Source organism: Anoplopoma fimbria, chromosome 6 (genome assembly GCF_027596085.1).
Source record: "Anoplopoma fimbria isolate UVic2021 breed Golden Eagle Sablefish chromosome 6, Afim_UVic_2022, whole genome shotgun sequence".
NCBI lineage: Eukaryota > Metazoa > Chordata > Actinopteri > Perciformes > Anoplopomatidae > Anoplopoma > Anoplopoma fimbria.
In genome coordinates this window covers 2,758,860-2,781,359 of record NC_072454.1, presented here as the reverse complement: position 1 = coordinate 2,781,359, position 22,500 = coordinate 2,758,860, and the positions used below count along the sequence as shown (strand labels likewise).

The window sequence follows — 22,500 nt, the reverse complement described above, 5'->3', positions numbered from 1 at the left end:
CAACAAAGGAACTGTTTTTCTTTTAATCTCCATCTCGGTTATTTATTTTTCCCCTGTGCGTCTTAAGATGGCTGCTCGCGATGGAGACAGGCCTGTGTGGCCCGCAAAACACTGCCCTCCGCAAATCCCCCTGTTTATCCACAAGCTTGACCCGCTGTGTGTGTGTGTGTGTGTGTGTGTGTGTGTGTGTGTGTGTGTGTGTGTGTGTGTGTGTGTGTGTGTGTGTGTGTGTGTGTGTGTGTGTGTGTGTGTGTGTGTGTGTGTGTGTGTGTGTGTGTGTGTGTGTGTGTGTGTGTGTGTGTGTGGCGGTGGCGAAATAATATGTGTGGAGAGGTTGGTGATGAACTTGGGTTAAACTTCTGTGCAGGGTGACTCATTTGACATTATCTCTTCAAGATCCGCTCACAGTGAGGACGTGCAAGTGTGCTTGTGTACAAGCATTTTAGGGAGTGAACACACACACACACACACACACACACACACACACACACACACACACACACACACAGAGTTACTGGCAAACCGAGGCGACTGTTCTGCTAAGTGGCAATGAATAGGGTCTTGTGATGTGCTCTGATGCCAGCGCTAAGCCGGCCACTGACAGTTAGACTGATCCCCAAACACGTCTGTGTCTCTGTTTGGGATATAAATCTGTATTCGGAGCGCCACACCCAGAGAGGACGGGGGTCAAGAATTCGTGACACACACACACACACACACACACACACACACACACACACACACACACACACACACACACACACACACACACACACACACACACATACACACCTGTGGGTGTCGAAGAGATGTGGCGAAGGACACATTTCTACGGTGATAGAGGCGCTCATATCGGGTGTGTCACCTGTCAAAATTTGCTGAAATGTTCTTTAACGTGACTGTGAGGAATTCTTCACTGATTATGAAACCGTCTCGGTTTAGTCCTGATCCTCTTTAGACCTCCGTCAGTAAACGAGACCATCAGAGAGAAGATCGTCTGTTTCTATAAAGTTATTCTTAAAGCTCGTCATCGGAGCCACCGGGTCGGATTCTGGAGAAACCAGATGAAATCATGAAGGTTCACCAGAAACTCCTTCAGATCAGACTCCAGCAGAGACCAGTCCATCGTGGACAGACCCAGATCCAGCAGAGACCAGTCCACCGTGGACAGACCCAGATCCGGCTTCTCTGCAGCCTTCGACCTTTCGGGAAGGGAGGAAAGGGAGAACCAGAACCAGAGCCCTGCTAAATGTCAAATTAGAGGTTTTCTAAAGGGACCCTGGTTCTCTAAAACACTACCGCTTTGTCCACAGCAACCTCAAAAGTCAAACCCAAAATGAAAGTTCCTCTTAGCAACTTTAAGCAAAAAAGCAGCATAATCACAGATAAACACTGAAACAAAAGACTGAAACATACTGTATGCATTGAACTCACCACCTCTGTTTTAAATGTCTTCAGCAGCTCTTGTTATCGGTTGACAGGAGCAGAATGCCTGTAGAGGCAGTAAGGCGACCTTTGCCTCCCTTAATGCTTGTTAGCTTTGAGGCACTTATGAATCTGCTAATTAAATATCATGTTTCACTATTTATAAGTCTCTCCGTAAATGATATAAACTAGAAGGCTCATCCGTATTGACACACTCGGATATGAGAGGGAGCTGTTTGTGTTTTTGTGAGTGTGTCTCACATGTAGATGCACAGAAACAGAATCGGGAACCCTATTGTTCTATCGTGGAAAAAGGAATTTCAAAGAACAAGCGCTCACCCATGCTTGCACACACACACACTAAGACACACCAGCTCCTTATCCAATCCCTCCACTAATTCCCCCTTGGTAGAAGGTGTTCATTGTTTCTCTTTCATTCTAATCTCTCCCTCTCCTCTTTTTAAAATCCATATTAGATTCTCTTTGAGTTGGCCACAATCAGAGGCACTGAAGCAGAGCATCACCCTGCTAATGCTCTTTGTCTCCCCAGATTTGTCACTTAGCATGGAGAGTACACCTTTGTCATGGAACCGGGGTGGGAGAGAGGCAGACTCTCACTTGGGGCAATTGTTTCTTGTCGCAGGCCATCTTAAAACCCTCCCTCCCCCTTAAGCAAATCAGCTTTGCTCTGGATTAGGGCCCTATCATAGCTCTGTCAGATCTCAGCAGCCGGCCCTAAAACAGCTAAACACAAACAGATCTTTTAAAGTGGGAATCGAGTGGATGTGGAGATTCTGATTCTGAAAGTCTCCCGTGTGTTGTCTTTACCTGGAAATCATGATTTGATATAACGAGGATCCAGACTGAGATCTGTCTGGGAACCTTATCAACCAAACCCTTCAGCTTCTTAGCATCCTCTTCTCGGTTATCTGGCGCTCAAACTAGATGGGAACTGTTTCACAATATACGGAATTTATCATCATTTTAGTTGCGGTAGAACATGTCTAATGTGAGATTACAACAGATGCAAACGGTCAGAAAGGTGACTCCTGGGAAAGCAAAGTTAATGCTAACCAGGTTCTGAAAAGTGAAACCAATGCTGGAGTGTCTTAAAGCTGCATTCTCTCTCCTGTCCATCAGGGGGCGACTCCTCTGGTTGTATAGAAGTCTATGAGAAAATGACTCTACTTCTCTCTTGATTTATTCCCTCAGTAAACATTGTAAACATGAGTTTATGGTCTCAATCTCTAGTTTCAAGTCTTCTTCAATACAGCATGATGTTCATTTAGTAAATGATGCTCCATTTAGAGTCAAACAGACTAATGGAGTCACTCCTCCGCATTTTAAATACGATCACTTCTGTGCACTGGTTGCAAAAACCAAGATGGCAACGAACAAAAATGCAAAACTTGAGGCTTTAAAACCGTAGGTGACGTCATGACAAATACGTCTACTTCTAATATACAGTCTTTGGTTTTCCACCATAATCAGTATATAAAGCACTTGCTAACACTATTTTCACAACTGTTCTATGACTAAAAGGCAGTTTTCTTGGTTTCATAGTGACAAATTGAGCCAGATATTGTATCAAAACTTATTAAGTTATTATGGGTTTTTTTGTCACAAATCTGTCAAACTTTCTACACACGCACACACACATACACACACATACGCCTCCTGTAGTGAATCTGCCGTCCTGATATCTGAGCGTCTGCTTCATGTATGGGGGAGTAATCAATCCCAGATACAGTAGTGGGGGAGTGGGGGGGTATCGGCTCAGAGGTTGTGTGTGTGTGTTTGTTGTGTGTTGTGTGTGGTGATGTTATTGGCCATTTTAGGCCTCTATGATGACCAGAGATGGTGGGAAAAGTGATGATCAGGCACTTCATAGACCAGGAATGAACTGCTATAATCCCTCTGACCTCCCTCTCTCTCTCTCTCTCTCTCTCTCCTTCTCTTGGCTCTTTCTTTCTCCATCACCCTCCTCTCCCTCATTTTCTCCATCTCTCCCCCACTTTCTCTACTTTCTTTCCATCAGTCTCCTTGCCTTCCACCTCTCCGTCTTTCATTTTTTTGTCTTCTCTAGCCTTCTCTTTTTCCATTTCTTGACCACCTCCCTTCCTCTTCATTCCATCCCCCCCTTGTGTCCCTTTCTTTCTCTCTCTCTTTCTCCAGTAGAAGTGCAGAGCCAGGGCTTTTGCCTGCTGGTAATTTATTTTCCCATTAGCCCCCTGTCTGAAGTGCATGCTCTGGGTCTGAGTGTGTGTGGGGGGGCTCTGAGGGCCACCCAAAAGAAAGACCCGGAGAGTCGGAGAGAGGAGGGCACCCTGGACAGGCTGATAAGGCGAGAGAGGGAGAGTGAGGGGGGGGGAGGGACAGAAATGAAAGGAGAAAGACAAGATATGAGATATTGGCTTGGTGTCCGTCTAAGCATTTTCTGCTGGTTATGAATTATGATGCAGACCAATTAGAAAAACTTAAACGGCACATTTCAGTGGAACCGTTACCATTGTTTAAATGATTTAGTCAAGACGATTGCAATAATCCATTCATTGTTTGACATACATCCCAAAAAGATGCTAAACTGTTCTCATGCTTTTATGTAACTGTTCGTTTAATTTATTTGGGTTTTGGTCGAATAAAAGAAGACATCAACATGGGCCAATGTTTGACATAAAGTTTTTAAATTCTAAAATCTACCAGAAATTTGATAGATTATCGTTGTTTTTTTGGCTGGTGAGTGAAGCAGATCTAGCAGATATATTTTACCAACATTTGGCAGGATGATGGCTGACATTGTTCACTAAACAGTGTAAAAATAAACCAACAAATGAATCGATAATACAATTGTTAGTTGCTTCCCTAGTGTTTTATTTTTCAGGTTCTCATAATAGCTAAGTTTCTTATCCTGGGGAGCTTTTGGTTATTTCTTAATGTCCATGCTACAAAATGGCTTTTAAGACTCTACTGTTTATATATTCAATAAATATGTGCTCTTAAAACTGTGAGTTGCTTCTCCTGTAATCACTGTCCAGTCAACATTGCTTCTTTTTGCACATTGTTTAATGGCTTTAATGTGATTGTGTGTTTCAGGTGTTTAAATGGAGCACAAACGTAATGACATAAATATACATTAAAGTCAAATGTGACCTGGTTGGGAGGTTATTGACGATCATTCATCCTGTTGGCTCTTTAGTGTCGAGATGACAGCTTTTTATATCTGGAGGTTTCATTCATGTTGTTGAACATCTGGAATATTGCTGTTTATTGTGTGTTTCTGTGAGCGTTTGGCTCGCGGGGTTAGTCCCCAGTAAAACGCTCTCCTCTCCCAGTTTGGATTAAACCTTTTAAGGGCTGGTCGGTTTGTGACTCTCCAGCCTTTCATCTGCTGCCATCAGAGGCAACCCTGCATTAAAGACATTCCTCTCTCTCTCTCTCTCTCTCTCTCTCTCTCTCTCTCTCTCTCTCTCTCTCTCTCTCTCTCTCTCTCTTTCCTTATAACACACTTGGTTATGTTTTCTCCTTCGACTGATAATCAATATGTGTGAGAACTGGAGTCGCCTGCAGATTATTGGCTTCATAAGAGAGAAATATGAGTTGAAATTAATTAAATTTATAGTTTTTACAAATGTGATGCCACTAAGCTTAATAGCAGGGATTGTCATGGCCCACTTGGTGCTTTTTTTAAGGTGTTCATGACTGTCCTCTCTGTTGCAAAGTAAAATGTTTTTGTATTTAACCATATCAAAGAAAATAATTGCTGAAAGTGCACAGCAAATTCTCCACAATAAGGTCAGAGGTCAGGCTCTGCAGAATGGTGACTCTTGAGCTGTTAGGAAGTTCTGCGTCTTTTCTCAAGGACACCTAAGGGTGATTTTAAGATCTCCTTCATTAGGACTTGTCAGACTCCAGGAGGGTCCAGTTGTTGGTGCGTTGTGGTTGTCTTTCGCTGTGTATATTTACCCAAACAATCTCACCTCTCTTCTCTCGTGAGTTTCAGTCCTGTTTTGATTGTACAGGCGGGCGCCATCCTGTCCCATATCCAGTTTCTTAGCGTTTTACAATAAGGAGCTCAGTGTCATTCTAAACTGAAGAACTACTGCACACACTGTGCTGTAATCCGCCGTCCTGTTCCCTTTAAAACAAGCCTAATCCTGCTCTTGTTGTGACTAATCTCCTCTTTTCACTCTCTCACTTCTTTCACTTTCCCTCCACTGTTTGTTAACCTTGTCTTTTTTTATTGTTGCTGGCAAATAAAGACTGGTTGTTTAACCATAAACTGTATATAAGAAGTAAACGTAGTCGTCATGACGTCACCTTTTGGTCGTTATGAAGCCTCGAGTTATGCAATTTCGATGTTGCCATCTTGTTTTTTTCAACCATGAGAGAAGTGACCATATTTGTTATTCTGAGGAGTGACGTAGAGACGCAGTATACGTCTCTGGTGTCGACCTGTCAATCACAGTAGCCCCGCCCTAAAGCATCCCCTGCTTTATGGTCTGTTTGACTCTAAATGGAGCATCATTTACTAAATGAACATCATGCTGTATTGAAGAAGACTTGAAACTAGAGATTGAGACCATAAACTCATGTTTACAATGTTTACTGAGGGAATAAATCAAGAGAGAAGTAGAGTCATTTTCTCATAGACTTCTATACAACCAGAGGAGTCGCCCCCTGATGGACAGTAGGAGGTTGCCATCTGGGTTTAACCTAAAAAAACTGATCCACAAGGTGGTTCTTCTAGTGAAGAGAAATCCTGTGGTCCATTTTTCTACTTGTGTGTGTGTGTGTGTGTGTGTGTGACATTGTGTGTCCATGTGACAATACACATGAAAGCCATTTGCACAGTTCATTCCATTATTAAGGCCATTGTTATTGTAATTCACATAACTGCACTGATAGTACTGCACGCCTTTTATGTTCATTGTTGCCTTTTTAAAAAATACACACTGCTCGGGGAAAAAAATATAAATCCTCACATATAATAGTAGCAGATGAATAAATTGGTCTTAATCTGAGTCCGTGTGTGTGTGTGTGTGTGTGTCTATACAGTGCAGTATTCATAGGTGGTATGTAAAAAGGCCCGTCTTTATCAGTTATCAGGGGAGGCCAAATTGACACAGAGGAATCACTCCATTGTGCGCGGATTCAAAGAGAGATGTGAGCACATTGGATGTCTCCATTTCCAATAACTGTGACCTTGAGGCGAGAGGAATACCACTGTGCCCCCCACCCCCCCACCACCACCACCACCTCCAATCTGCTGACTGCTGAAATCAACCACAGCCAGCTGATTTTGGGCTAATCGGTGCTACCTCGGGGTTATTCTATAGGCTAAATTGAGTTTGAGGCTTTTATTTCTTTCTGATCCGTGTGAATACAAATTACAAAAGGCCTGTGTACACTTTGGTGTTGAGTGGAATATGTGAAACCCCGATGTACATGTTATACGCTTGGAGGTTGAAGCTGTGTTAACGAGAGAGGAGGAGGCCAGTTTACAATAACACAAATGTGACTTTTCAGAAGTGAACTCTCAACGTAGTCGGAGTGAAACTGACCTCAGGTTGTCCCCTTTTCACCCAGTTGAGGATTGTTGTGTGGCAGCAAGCTTAAGTCTGATAATCATCTGCTTTGTGTGGAACCAGGGATTCATCACTTATCGTCATCACAGAGTTTAAATCTACCATAATACTCACAAATATAATAAACATGGCCACACACTCACTGCTGTTATTGACGACTTGGTTGCATCAGACGTAATGCCAAAAAAAACAGGAGCCGGGATCTGATTTAAGGTTTTTTCCATTGTTGCAGGTCACTGAACGTTTCTAAAGGCCACATCTGAAATCTATGGAGAACGCTTTAAAACTGTAAAGACTGACTGATACCAGACAGAAGAAATATGGAATATACCAAGAAACCTTAATCCCTGACTAGTTTTGATTTAGGAATTGTTTTGTGAGAATATGTTTCTTAATATACAAAAAACATCTGTCTTGTATCTGGCAGGGTGCAGGTGTTCATTTCATTCCCGAGAAAGTTGTCAAAATTGAAAATGAATATTTGCCAGATGTTCTCTAACCAGAAATTTAAGGAACTTTTTTAGTTTGTGAATAGATTAATGTTGATGTGTGAATTGTCAGTGTAAGTGGTAGTATGTGGATCAATATGCAACATCAACCATTACAATTAAACACCAATCGACTGGTGACCCTTGTTAAAACACCATTAGCAGATTGGTGTGTGTGTCGGTGTGTGTTTATGTGTGTGTGTCGGACCAGGTCCTCACAAAGAAGCCCGGTTCCTTTTTTAGCACTCAGTCTAATTAATCCATCTCTCGGTGACAAAGGGACTCCCGCCCCTCCTTCCTCCGGCCCCCGTCCCATTGGCATTTTGGGGGGCAGAGGGATTCAGCAGGACCCCCGGGCACCCCTCCTGCCCTGACCCCTGCCCCCACCAGGGGAGCATCTGTGGAATCGATCCGGGGCCAGCTGGCACCGGGGGAGAGAGAGGGGCAGGACTGGTACTCTAACACCAACACACCCCGAACAAGTCATTTCTGATAATTAATTAGGCGGTGTAGAGAGTCTGAAGGCCGGTTTGATTTCTCTTATTATTGTTTTTTTTTTTCTTTTCATGTGTCTTTGTCACATGTTTGTTACAAAACTGTGAGTCAGAGTTTACGGTTGGTCTTGCAGTTCAACAGAGCTGCAGCTAGGGGGCAGCATACAGCCACCAGCCCCTCCCTCCTTCTTTCTATCCTCTCTCTTCTTCTGTCCTCCCTTCCCTCTCTTTCCCACTGTACACACACACACACACACACACACACACACACACACACACACACACACACACACACACACGCAGGTATTTAGTCGTTCTGTGGGCATATTGATAGTCCCATTCTCTCTGTAATAAATTAAACTTCTGCATTGTCCTCCCCTTTCATTTTACACATTGTCACAACCTCCCAGTCACCCTAATCCCAGCTGCCCCCCCTCAATATCTCTCAAACACACACTCACTCACATGCACACACACACACACACATTGATTGACAAGCAGCATCCGGGGAAATGGAGCAGATTTCCATTGTTTGCTGTCCCTTCTCAAATCTGTTGAAACGGTTATTCCATTCTTGCGCCGGGGTATTTGCATATCCTTAAGTATTTCCTATTTTCAAGATCCCTCTCCCCCCTTCTCCCCCCCGTCCCTCCTTTCTGCTAAATCCCCTCTTCTTAAGTGTTTGGTGCATTTAGCAAATTCATTCATAACGTATCTACATGCCCTATTAGCTTAGTCTAATAGCCGGGGTGTAATCTGCAGAGAGATAGGAGGTGGAGAGTTCTTCTTCTTCTCCCCATCTTCCTCCTCTCCTGATGGGCTTTACTTTGGAGGAGCTGGTGGTGGTGGTGGTGGTGGGTGTGAGTGTGTGTGGGGGTGATGATATGTCGTTATGTTCCACAGCTAAAGCGACGAGGCTCAAATGTCAGCACGAAATGTCAAGTGGCCTCGCTAGTCAATCTGTGAGCTTCTTCTGTTGTTGTTTTTTTTATTATATAATTATTGGTCCGGGCAAGGAGCGAGAGATGGAAGGATAGGAGGGTTAGAGGAGATGTAGGGTGGGAGAAGGAAAGGATGGAGAGGCCCGAAAGAAACAGAGGGATGGAGGTTAGAGGAAAAAGAAAAATTTTAGGGTTTATGCACTTCCTTGTTCAAAACCAAGACTGCTGTTGACGCCACACACCAACTAAACTAACTCCACAGCCTGTAACGCTCACTAAAAAGAAGGAAAGACAGCTTTTAATAAATACTTTAAATGAGTTATGAATGAGTTAATCAATGAGTTAATCTACTGGTTTGTTTTTAAGGCTTCATATTGATTGAAAAATGAGTAAAGTGCGGACTGCTGTCATAAGAACTGAATCAGGAGGAAGTGAAAGCAAGTTAAAAAAAGAAATATTCACCAATATGTATTTAAAAAAGCACTAAAATACACAGACAATATAGGAAAATACAGAGAAGTTGCTATATGTGTGCATCACTCTGCTATGTGAGGGAAAATGATTTTGTAAAACAAGAAAGACGAAACAAAAGTGAGCACATTTTCCACCAGGGACGATCAAACGAACTTGTGTTATACTATCAGATTATGACTTTTTGTGTTGCAGGGAAACAAAACTTTATGAAGACACATTGATTGTCAATCACAAATCCAGATTATTGAAATGTTTTGATCTTGATTTTAATCACATGTTGTGTTCTCAGTGATTGAAATGTATTCATAGTGTGAACATAGCATCAAATGCCAGTTATGTTTCAAAGAATAAGGAGAATTTAAGTCACATATTTACATGCAGCGTTGGCTCGCCATTAGATTTCTCGTCCCTTTTCATAGCTTACACACTTCCTCACGATATTACCAATAGCTTTACCACTCTGCACTGATACCAACTGTGTGTGTGTGTGTGTGTGTGTGTGTGTGTGTGTGTGTGTGTGTGTGTGTGTGTGTGTGTGTGTGTGTGTGTGTGTGTGTGTGTGTGTGTGTGTGTGTGTGTGTGTGTGTGTGTGTGTGTGTGTGAGAATGAATACCCTGCGGTCCTCAGCGATAAGGCCAAGATTGAGTTTTCCCCACTGAGCCAAAATCTCTGAGGTGTGTGTGTGTTTATGTGTGTGAAGACATCAGGAAACGGGCATTGCAGAGCTGGTATCGGTTTATCTCCCGAACACGGCGGAGTGTATGTGTATATGTATATATGTGTGAAAGAGAGCGAGCTGCTCCGCTTTGTTCGGCATTGTGCGCATGAGAGGATGAATCCTCGGGGCTCTATTCACGGCTCACACAAGAAGGTATTTTTCTCTGGTATAATAACACAAGTGTGTGTGTGTAGGTGTGTGTACAGTTTCATATGCTGATTTAAGACATCCATGCAGTGAAAAAGAGACAAGAAAATGGTGAAGCAGATGGATTTGAAGAGAGAGTAAATGTGTGTTACCACCTGCTGGGCTGCATGCACACCAGAGTCTGATCCTCGTGTTGGATTCACTCAGTCGTCATGTAAATGAACACGTATCAGTAAACCAGAGGCTGTTTACGACGTGGTTATGTGAGCGGTATCGACACAGCGAGGAGGTGAACCAGTCTGTTAAACAGGGACAGCGTGGTGCTTCTATAGCCGGACCAAAACCCATCAGTTCATGTTGGAGGAGGGAGGTAGAGACACAGAGAGAGAGAGAGAGATGGAGAGAACAACACAGCGAGAGAGGGAGAAACCCAGAGACAGAAAAGAGAGAGAAACGCACAGAGAGAGAGAGAGAGAGAGAGAGGGACACACAGAAAGAGACAGAGACAGAAAAGAGAGAGAGATACACAGAGATGGAAAAGAGAGAGACAGAGACGGAAAAGAGAGAGAGATACACAGAGACGGAAAAGAGAGAGACAGAGAGAGAGAGACAGAAAAGAGAGAGAGACAGAGAGATGGAAAAGAGAGAGAGACAGAGACGGAAAAGAGAGAGACACAGAGATGGAAAAGAGAGAGAGAGACACAGAGAGAGAGAGAGACGGAAAAGAGAGAGACACAGAGACGGAAAAGAGAGAGAGACACAGAGATGGAAAAGAGAGAGACAGAAAAGAGAGAGAGAGAGACACAGAGAGACAAAGAGACACACAGAGAGAGAGAGAGAGACAGAGACAAAGAGAGAGAGAGAGAGAAACAGAAAGAGAGAGAGACACACAGAGACAAAGAGAGAGAGACGCAGAGACGGAAAATAGAGAGAGAGAGACACAGAGACGGAAAAGAGAGAGAGAGACACAGAGAGAGAGACGGGAGGCGACAAAAGGCCGGATCATCTCCAGCTGTTTAGTTTCCATATCTAGCAGTCGGTGACGAGACTTTCCATCAGTTCTTATTTTTCACACATCGACCTCTGGTGAGCGACTTCCATGCGTGTACACACACACACACACACACACACACACACACACACACACACACACACACACACACACACACACACACACACACCTCACTGTCTCTGATTCCATGACTCTTATCACCTGGTCTGTGTGGCATATTCCCAAATTCCAATTTGACTGCTCGCCCCTCGGCCCAGAGAACATCTCTGAAAAGATTTTTTTATCGGAAATGTCTCACAACTGAATTCACAACGAGGAACGCAGGAGGACAGATGTTTAGCTCGTCCTGGATTTACCAAACAGAAGTGAAGTTTAAATACTGTATTGTTCTACATTCACCTCAACATGTGCTCCATCTTTCTCTCGTCCTCCAGGAGTCTCCATCAGGGCGGAGGAAGGCCCTGGCCACCAGCAGCATAAACATGAAACAGTACGCCAGTCCGATGCCCACGCAGACGGACGTCAAGCTCAAGTTCAAGCCGCTCTCCAAGAAGGTGGTGTCGGCCACGCTGCAGTTCTCCCTCTCCTGCATCTTCCTCCGTGAGGGAAAGGCCACGTAAGTCTGGGTCTTCTCACTTTACAGTTATTACACTGATACACTCATACACTGATTATTGATAACCAGTCTTAAAGAATCCTCCTTCAGATTGAGGAAGAAAACAAAATATGTTGAAAGTTGAAGCTCATGTTCCATTTTTCTTTGCTTTTTCTGAGGTCCAGGTGGCATTTTTTTATCCTGTAGTTTGGTTTTAACACTATTTATGCCATTTAGTTTACTTTACCTTAAGGTTAGGGTCTACTTGGAACTGTTCTTTGCAGTACACTGGTTAACCGTAGCCCAAGTTATTGCCTCTTACACATAGCTGACAGTAGTGAGAGCAAGCTAAAAACAAAGTTGTACATAAACAAGATGTATTTTTCTACAATGGAAGTAAACGGAACACAAACTTAGTCTTAAAAGTGAAACTAAGAGCCTTAAAGCTGCATTCTCTCTCCTGTCCATCAGGGGGCGACTCCTCTGGTTGTATAGAAGTCTATGAGAAAATGACTCTACTTCTCTCTTGATTTATTCCCTCAGTAAACATTGTAAACATGAGTTTATGGTCTCAATCTCTAGTTTCAAGTCTTCTTCAATACAGCATGATGTTCATTTAGTAAATGATGCTCCATTTAGAGTCAAACAGACCATAAAGCAGGGGATGCTTTAGGGCGGGACTACTGTGAGTGACAGGGAGTTGTCCGTGTTTTTGTCTCGCAACCCTTTTACAGGGTGTTTTGAGGCAGTGATTACTTTTTTCACGATGCAGCTACTTCAGCTCTTTTTCAAGTCTTTTTTTATCTTGTGATGTTTAAATTTTTTTAGTGTTGAACAGAGAAGCTTTGATTACAAGTCTTTTATAAATATACCAGACGTGACGTCCTCAGTTCTGTAAGGAATCGCATCAAGCTTATCTGTCTGGGTATTTGTATTGTTCTCCTTTAAGAAAAAATGTATACGAATATCCACAGACATAATTTATGTACAGACATTTCACACATCGGTCTCTTTGATTGCACAAAGTTTAATTTACAGACACTCACACTCAGCTTCTCATTCATTCTCACATATCCATCTTTGATATCACGAACTTTCATTTGAGGACCCATTCTCCATCTCAAGCTCGGCGTTTGCCGTTTGTTATTCATTCTAATTTGATAGCAGCAACTTTCATTTACCGACACACACACACACACACACACACACACACACACACACACACACACACACACACACACACACACACACACACACACACACACACGTTGAGCGAGAGCAGAGCAACAAGGCCTTTGTTGTGGCGCGGGGCGGCGGGTCGATGGCGCGTAACCCTTGTTAACCCTTCGGGGAATGATGTCGACCACACACAAACAAACTCAATCACACCAGTTCAAATGAGCCTGTGGGCCTGGGAAACACCAAACACAAAGAACAGAGAGGAGAATACACTGATTAGGATGGAGACGCTGGTTTTTAGAGTCGGGACTGATGGAGGAGGGGTGGGGGGAGTACACAAGAATACATGAAATACAAGGAATACTGTAGAAAGTTGATGCTGTCTGTGAGTGAAGTGATGGAGGGAGGGAAAGAAGAGGCAACGGGTGGATGAAAGAGGGAGAGAGGAGAAGTTCGGATGAGAGACAAAGAGCTTAGAGAAACAGTCAGGTGTAGAGGTGGAGGTCTGAAGAGAAGAAAGAGGTGGAGAAAGAAAGATGGAGAGCTATTTATATTTCTTTTTTGATGTTCCAGTGACGAGGACATGCAGAGCCTGGCCAGCCTGATGAGCATGAAGCAGGCCGACATCGGCAACCTGGACGACTTTGAGGAGGAGAACGAGGAGGACGAGGAGAACCGGGTCAACCAGGAGGAGAAGGCCGCCAAGATCACAGGTGACTGACTCAGTTATATTTCCATGAATGGTGCCGTATGAGCCGAGATGAAGTGGATCAATGTCACCCAGCTGGAATTATCAATTAGTATTGTTCATTATTAATGTTTTTCTTGTGCTGTTGGTCAAAACTCCATTAATGGTAAGTCTCTAATACGAGCTGTTGGCAACTATAAAGTCAGCTGGACCCATAAAATGCTCAAAATGTCAATGACATCCTCCTAAACTGACAACATGGCGGATACAATCTCCATTATAATGAGGACCGAGGCTTCAGTGGGGCATCAACTTTGCTTTTTTCTTGCTTTTTTTTGTCTGTTTGTCTAAGTTCCTGCTTCTGTAAATGTGCATTGTTGCGTATAAGATTATGATTTTAATTTACAGTTTGTGCTTCTTTTGCTTAAGCTTTAATTTACCCGCTATCCTCCCTTTACTCCTTGCTTCCTTCCCTTGTTGGTGGACTTGTCGACTTCCATACGTACATGTACAGAAATCCTTCTGTGGTTTTATACATGGGACTCGGTGCTTCCTGCTTTGCTTAATCCAACTTCTCCTCATGTTAAGCTTCATGCTTTCCCTCCTTTCTCTTCCCTTCCCTGCTCTTTGTCTCATTTCTATGTATATGCATTGAGCGCCTACAGCGATGCTTCACTAGCGCTCTTCTCTGAATCAAAGGCCCAAGCTGCCAAAACTCCTCCCTGTCATATATATATCCCTTCATGGATGCTACCTATCCAACAAGCCAGCAAGCCACGCCAGCAATACTAACGCTAGGCTAACCAACGCACACCCTGCAAAACATATGTTCTCTTTCTGTCCTTTACTTACAGTATGTACATAAAGAAAAAGAGAATATACAACTCCTAAAAAGGATGTGTTGTACATCTTCATGAATATATATTTTGTGGGTGTGTTGTTTGTGATTTAGAGTCTGTATGTATTTGTGGGTGTAAGTGTTTAATGTGCTAGCTGCCAAGATAAACATCAGCTATGAAAAGCTTATTGAAAAACATGCAAAATAAAATGAACGTTGGACATGCAAAATTAAAAAAACATCAAGAGTAACACAAAAAACAGTCACAGGACTTATTTCCATTGTGGTCCTGGTTGTGGTTACATGTCTTAGAGGTGTGTGTGTATCTTCATGTGATGATAGTGGAGTGTAGCATATAAAAACTCATTAACAGGCATTATTCAGGCTTATGATTTTACAAAAATTTGAGTTTTTTTGTATTTGATGAAGGTTGTCGCTAATAATGAACTCAATATGTTGCATCTCTAGAAACAAAAGCAAACATCAGTTGGCAAAAATGCAAAAGAAAACAGCATATGTGTCCCTGTATCAGTGTTGTGTATGTATTTGGAGATATACTGTAGATGAAATATTTAGTTTATCGTTAACAAAAACACTGCTATCATGAACCACACTCTGAAACACATTCACTCACTCTGAATATATTGAATGGATGTGTGTGAGAGGATATTTCTCAATGGGATGTTATTTTTGCCTTGTTCACTGCTATTCTTCCTTCCTCCCTTCCTGTATGGCCCTGTCGTTTACAGAGATAGTAAACCAGTTGAATGCCCTCAGCTGCTTTGATGATGATGATGATGATGATGATGATGAAGGTGTCCTAAAGCGAGCACGCAAAGCAACCGCTAAGCCTGCCGCTTCCTCCCAAGGTCCTTTTTTCACCTTTCTCTCATCTCCTCTCTCATCCCGTGATCCTGACTCCTCTCTCATCGTTGTGTCTCCTCTTCACTTCCGTTCATTACCTCCATTTCTGTCTGTATATTTATTTTTCTTAATCCTTCCTTTTCCAGCTCTCCTCTCTTTTTGTTTCTCTCTCTCTCTCTCTCTCTCTTCCATCCCCCGATCCTCCTCGACATTGGTATTGTGATGGTGTTGTGGTTACGTGGTCTTACAGTTTATCTTGGTTCGTGTGGTGATGTGCTGTACATGGTGTTGTGACACATCAGTTGTTCATCTTTTTGGTTCATATTCTTTGATTTGGTTCCTTTACTGTGTTGTTTACTGCAATTGGTAGTGAACCAGACCAGGTAAAAGGTATCCAAAGAAACTGTTCTTACACCAACAAAAACACCAAAACATAACATAATTGGAATTAAGTTCCTTCCTTTTAAATTGACCTGTTTATTGCATTGGAGGAATTCTTATTGGGCCTCGAGCTTGAGAGACGCTTCAGAGTGACAAAGATCCATGGATCCGGGTTGGATTAGTGGAACACCAACGTTGCATCAAGGATCTCAAACTGTGTGCTTTGTGAAGACAAAAAGTACATGTTTCATTCTTGCTACAAAGACTAAACTAGATAGTTCCTCATTAAGAGTTCAGGGTTAACTATTCACTGGATTAACTAATTATTGCTTACAATGAAATCTAGAAACTCTTGGACAAACCCAGAACTTGATTTAGTGCCTGTTGAGACGCAAAGATGGACCATTCTCTCTGTTTTTCATAGAATATTGAAATTCAATTGTATTTCTGTAATAAAACGGTTGTTTTAAATGTTTTTAAAGTTGTTTGATTATTTACACAGTTTAATCATCAAAGTGCAAAATACTGTTTTACTACCGATCGTTGCCGGACGATATTTTATAAAAATATGCGATCAGGACATCTGCATTTATGCTTTCTATTCGCCGATCAATGATAATTGTAAAAAAATGTACAAAATCTGTGTTGAAATTGACAGGAGAAGAAGTAATGGCGGCTGCACCGCTAACAATGATCTGCAGCCTTGTAGACCAGCTGCTATAATAAAACAAAACAACAAAAAACAATCTGTATCTGTCAATATGGATCGTAAATGATTGGCAGAAAAAAGCGTGATCACGGATCTCTAATAGTTATATTTGCTGCATTTTTTCTTTTGTCCTGATCCGATCTGTGATCCGTGACTCAAATCTGTGATACGATCGATACGACACCTCGATGCTCCGCGTCTTATTTTGGATTTGCAGTTAATGTCTGTTCCTCTGTGTAAATTTGGCAAAAAAAAAAGACATAAATGAGACTGATTGACTGATCAGCTGACAACCAGCTGGTTTTGATTGGTGGCTAGTTTCACACAAAGGTTTTTCCACCTATCATGTGACACAAGTGAGCTCACTCCGGTTCCTTGGACTCTCAACTTAACTCTACTTGCCTCCTCCCCACTTCTTCCGCTTGGATGTTGAGCGGTCACACTCACATGTTCACTCTCCACGGCCCAAAACGGGTCATGAATGTTGTCGGTTAGAGGCGAGGAGAAAAAGTGCCGCACCTCTTATCAGCTCACCACCACTTCACATAGCCGCCCTGCATATAGACCAAGGGACACCCAGCACTTTCCTCAGATTCTGACATTGTCGCGCTCAGCAGCTCTTCTTGGCTTCTACCTCACACACACATTTACTCTCTTTTCAAACTTGACCCACACCCCCGGCAGCGTGCGACTGAGCCACAGCGAGGACGATGAAGATAAAGTGGACAAGTCTATCGCCTTCCCAGCTGGGATCTCCATAGCAACTCTGCACCGCCTTCTTCACCGTCTCCCCCAGTAACCCTCCATACCGCACCAAATTTTTCCCAGAATGCCCCTGCTGCACATGCATTGGAGTGGGTTTGAAGGAGCACAGAGAAGTTTAGGCAGCGCTCCACCGGCATAAGGGATTCCTTTCACAAGAACTGAATGGTTCACTCCAAAGTGCAGATATTTTGTTATATTTGGGTTTGTGAATGTTTGTATTCATTTCATTTTTTGGGAACTGTTTTGTTCTCTAGCTGTTGTTTTTTTTTACTCTGTTGTTCGTGTATTTGACTTTCTTCTTTGACTCCGTGGAAACAGAGCTCATCAACAAGCTGAACTTCCTGGAAGACGAGGATCAGGAAGCGTCTCCCGACATGTGCACGAATCCGTTCGAAGACCCCGATGACGACCTTCATCCGAACCACCTCAACCCGTTTGGTGAACCAGACGATGAAGGTACGTTCACCTCCGTCAGCGTGTGACCAAAAAGAGATTCAGTCTGTTTTTATTGTGCCGGGAGGATAAGTTTTGATCTGAAGTAATGTTACCACAAAAGCTTTTGTTTGTTTTGGTGTCGGTAGGTTTTTGGAGGTGCACATACCTTGAATGCGTGTGTAGTCATGTATAGCAGGAAGGCCTCGATGCTTTCAGTCAGACAGCTAAACCAATATTTCTGTCTGACCACCTGAGTAGCCAGGTGTATTATGGATTATTTGTTTTTTAAATGGCAAGCTCCCAAACACACACACAGCTCCCATTTGATGCTTGTTCACTTTAATCTGAGACTTATTGTTATTTTGTTTTTGTTTATTCTTACACATTTCTTGTGTGACGTCCAAATGTTATTACAGCAGTATACAAACACAACAAGGGTTTACTGGTGTCTTGTTGTGTTTTGGGCGATGCTACGCTGGTTATTTCTTATTCAGTAGCAGCTGTGTGTAGACATGCATGTGTCTCTCACAAAAAGTCTTTTTTTGAGTTGTTAAATTAAGCAAAGACGTTCTTTTTGGCCAGCTAAAAACTGTGCCGCCCTCCACACCCAGATCAATAACTTAAACCATAACGACATGTTAGCATCCACACTGATGAACGCTAATATTCTGTAAACACTATATACATAAATGATAAGAAATGAGAAACATGAAACATGGAGAGGTGAGAGGTAGAGATGCGGTTGATTTCCATAATTACACTTTATTGCTGATTGTTGTTCCAAGATCATTTTACTCATCCACCCTTCTGTGTGGAACAAATACAGCTTTGTATTTGGATGGATTTAATGTGTTTCTATCGCTCTGAAAGTAATCCCAACTATATATTTAGCCATTGTCATTGTCTTTATAGTTGTGGTGTGGACTCTGCCATCCACATCAGTTAGAATAATTCCTAAAACTATATTTTTCTAGTTATTGTTATCTTTATAGTTATCGTCCTGGGTGTGGACGGCTCTTAATAGAACTAGAATATTAAAAGTAAAGCTCCAACAAATAACCATTTCTTAGTCCTAATTGTCATCCAAACTTATAATATGGATAAACAAGCTGCAAACATGAATTGATCAAGAGATGGATGTAGACATCTGATAATAAAACAATCCAGATGGAATCCACCGGTGGATTTTCTGGCTCAGTTATTTCTTTATAAGGTAGAAGTCAAATAGTCTGGAAAGTCCATAAAGCCGAGCTAGTTACCAGGACTACAGTCACATTTATTCTGACTCCCCCCTGCTGCTCAGCTCTCTAACCCAGTGGGACGACAAGCTAACAAAGCTCGTCTGTTTTAAATGTCTCGTATAGTACATGTTATCATTTTTACTCTCTCCTCTCTGCCGGACAGAACCCCCCGTCCAGCCGGTCTTGAGGCCGCGGGTCGACGACGACTCCTTCTTTGACCCCGACTCCTCGAATCCGTTCGATGAGCCGGACGAAGCGGAGACAGAAGCGGCCCCGGGGAACCCCTTCGACGAGCCCGACCTGGACGCGGACCTCCAGCCGGACCCAGAACCCCCCAAGCCCAGGCAGAGGAAAGGAGTACGGCCTGTCGACATGAGCAAGTACTTGTACGCCGAAACTTCTCACAACCAGGAGGATGAGCTTGACGAGTAAGACCTTATGTCTTCATTGTGTCCCATTTATTCACCTTATTCTAGCATATCTAATCAGCTGACGTAGGGCGTGATCCATTCAGGAACTATTGTACATGTTGCACTTTTTTATTTTCCTACTTTGATTTGCATCATCAGACCAGAAACTTCTTTCTGTGGGTGCATTTGTGTTTGTCAGAGTAGAGAGGCCTTTGTTTTATTGTTTGCTTGAGGGATTTATTTCCTTAACTGTCGAGCAAAACAGCTTCTGACAAGGTTTCCGTGTCCGTTAAGTTTCCCATACTAGAAGCAGTCTGGAGGGATCCAGGTTTCCCAGCTTTGTAACTGTTGGCAGGCCAAGTCGTGCAAGAAACCCTCCTTATAAATGGGTACTTGCAGCCCCCCCCCATCAGGGCAGAGCGACGAGGCAGCTCTTTCAACGGGAACAAGGGCCCTGTTGTTTCACTGCATTCTTTAACCTTGTCTCCCTCCTTTCCCTCCTCGTTCCTTCCCTCCCTCCCTCCCTCCCTCCCCTCACACTTTCCCTCCTTAACTTCCTCCCCAGACTCAGCTCATTTGTTATTCCACCTCCCTCCTCTTACATCGACTTATGCTTCTCCTATCCATAAAAAAGAATCAATCAATCAATCAATGATGGCAGAGCTGGTAGTGACACTGAGCTTTGAGAAATAATAAAACAAGGAGCTCCATGTAGGGCCGATGATCTTGGATTACAGCCGTCGCCATCTTTTTTTCTCTTGCAACCAATCAACAGAAGTTTCGATATTTGTACTCTGGAGTTGTGACTTATAGACCTGCTTTATGGTCTGTTTGACTCTAAATGGAGCATCATTTACTAAATGAACATCATGCTGTATTGAAGAAGACTTGAAACTAGAGATTGAGACCATAAACTCATGTTTACAATGTTTACTGAGGGAATAAATCAAGAGAGAAGTAGAGTCATTTTCTCATAGACTTCTATACAACCAGAGGAGTCGCCCCCTGATGGACAGGAGAGAGAATGCAGGTTTTAAGACACTTCCTCATCGGCTTCACTCGGCAGAACCGGAGGTTGCCGCCTGGATTATAATACTTAAATAGTTTTCTTCCGGAAAAGGGTCACGTGACAGGGGCACGAAAGCACAACACTTCTACATCATCCCTTTTAAAGGACACTTGTTTCTGCCAGTCAGACTTAAATGCAAACCACCGAGTTTCAGAACTAAAAATGGGTAACCAGGGTTTTTCAAATGTCTCCGTTTTAGGGGCTCTGAAACGCCAGAGTGGCAAAAGTTATGCGTTTAAAACGAAAAATGTATTAGTGTAGATGTAGCCTAAGAGCTGGAGGAAAATGTCATTGAGTGGCTGCATTGTAAATGTCAACTTGTAGGTCTTGGCTGTTGAGCGAAGCGTTTCAGTCCTCTCTGGCTGTCTGAAGACAAGACGGGTTATTGACTGGCATGTTTCTTTTGCTCCGTCTCTTACACCGGGAGCCGTCCCTCTGCAGAATAGAGAGTTCAAGAGGGCAGCGCAGTGTTTTGACTGGAGCCCTTTCACATGTCTTTTAGCCAGCGCTGGTCTGTTAAAGCTGCTCTAAAGGGCCAGCCCGCTTTTCTTTTCTTCCCTCTCCGTATCGCTCTGCGGTTAGATAGACACTGAGTGGCTCTAACCTTCTCTTTCAGACAGATACCTAGTCAATCTGCTTCTCTTTCTCTATGTCACTCTCACCCCCCCCCCCCCCTCTCCATCCAATTCTCTTGTTTGTTGAGGATTGCTTGTTGCATGTTGAGTGAATGTCTCAAGGCCGTGCCCCTGCTTTCAGTGCCACAAGCAGGCCTGTATATTGATAACACTCTGGTATGTGTGTGTGTGTGTGTGTGTGTGTGTGTGTGTGCGTGACTTCGTGCTGCTGCCCGTCTGTCTGTCAGTGGTCCACCTTGGGCAGTAAGGATATGAGGTCACGTAGACCTGACCCCGGTGCACCTGCATCTTCTATTACCTTACCACTCTGTGTGCTGTTCATTGTACTGCAGCGAACTCTCGTTTCCATGTTGCAATTTCCTCATGTTTAACCAAACAATGGGTCGAAGTAGTGCTGCTAATTCGTGTCTACATGTTTGTAATGTTCGCCCCTCTATAATGTTTGTAGCTTTTATATATAATGTCAGTTAATTTGCATTGCTTTAATATCCATAGCTATGTTAAAAAAATCTTAATAATGTGTTGTATTTATTGCACTGTTTTCTGTGTGTTGTTTTGCACAAATCAGCCGTCTTTATTAATTGCATTATTGGCATACTGTGGTCTTTGAGACAAAAGGTCATATAAATCTTAATTATTTCACACTCCATCTGTGCACATCTCTATAACTTCAATTTAAAAGTAACAGGACTGATTTTTTCTCATCTTGCTCTCCTCTGTTTCCCCTCCTTCCTCAGATCCAACCCGTTCTACGAGCCAAGGACATCGAGCCCCGTGCGCACCCCCGCTGGCGGCCCCTCCCCCGATTTGGGCAGCGGCCAGAAGAGGAGGGCCCCCCCGCCCCCGAGTTCCAGCTCTGGCCCAGGCCCCAGTCCGCCTGCTCCTCAACCCAGCTCTGGTCCAGACAGGGAGAGAGTCCAGCCAGTCGGGCCCAGCCCGGTCGCAGTGGTGATGGGGAGAGAGCTGGCCTCCTCCTCCCCGAAGGTAAACACGCTTCACTTCAACCCAATTAAACTTGATTCATCCCAACAACAGCCAACAAAACGACACGTGCCATAACTAAGAAAAGTAATGCACGGTTATTCTTATATATCCCACAAAATAAATTCATATGTAATCCACGTAGTCGTGAGCAGCAAACTGATGGGTTTGAGTTCTGGGTCTAAAAACAAAAGACTTTTACCTGGTAGACACGTTTGTCGTCATGTAAGTCCTGGATTTAAAGCCACTTGCATAGATATTTTAACCCAAAACCAAGATCTTCTCCTAAACATAACCAAGTGGTTGTTGTTGTCAAGACGGAAGTTTATTTTGAAAGGACTTTATGCATGTTACAAGCATAAATTGACCAGTGTTGCCGGACTTTCTTTAGAAAATGCACGAAAAATAAGGATTAACTTTTTGCAA

At 43.2% G+C, this 22,500-nt stretch overlaps 1 protein-coding gene across 5 annotated transcripts in view; it reads left to right on the top strand.

Annotated features, from left to right (window-relative positions):
* Nucleotides 1–22,500, top strand: part of ehbp1 (EH domain binding protein 1) — a 148,554-nt gene that overhangs the window by 30,763 nt on the left and 95,291 nt on the right. For all 5 annotated transcript variants that reach the window (XM_054600032.1, XM_054600031.1, XM_054600030.1 and 2 more), the window contains exons 6-10: nucleotides 11,719–11,900; nucleotides 13,632–13,771; nucleotides 17,622–17,759; nucleotides 19,143–19,407; nucleotides 21,831–22,077. In XM_054600032.1, the coding sequence (XP_054456007.1) occupies nucleotides 11,719–11,900; nucleotides 13,632–13,771; nucleotides 17,622–17,759; nucleotides 19,143–19,407; nucleotides 21,831–22,077 (972 nt within the window). The remainder of the gene's footprint in view (nucleotides 1–11,718; nucleotides 11,901–13,631; nucleotides 13,772–17,621; nucleotides 17,760–19,142; nucleotides 19,408–21,830; nucleotides 22,078–22,500) is intronic.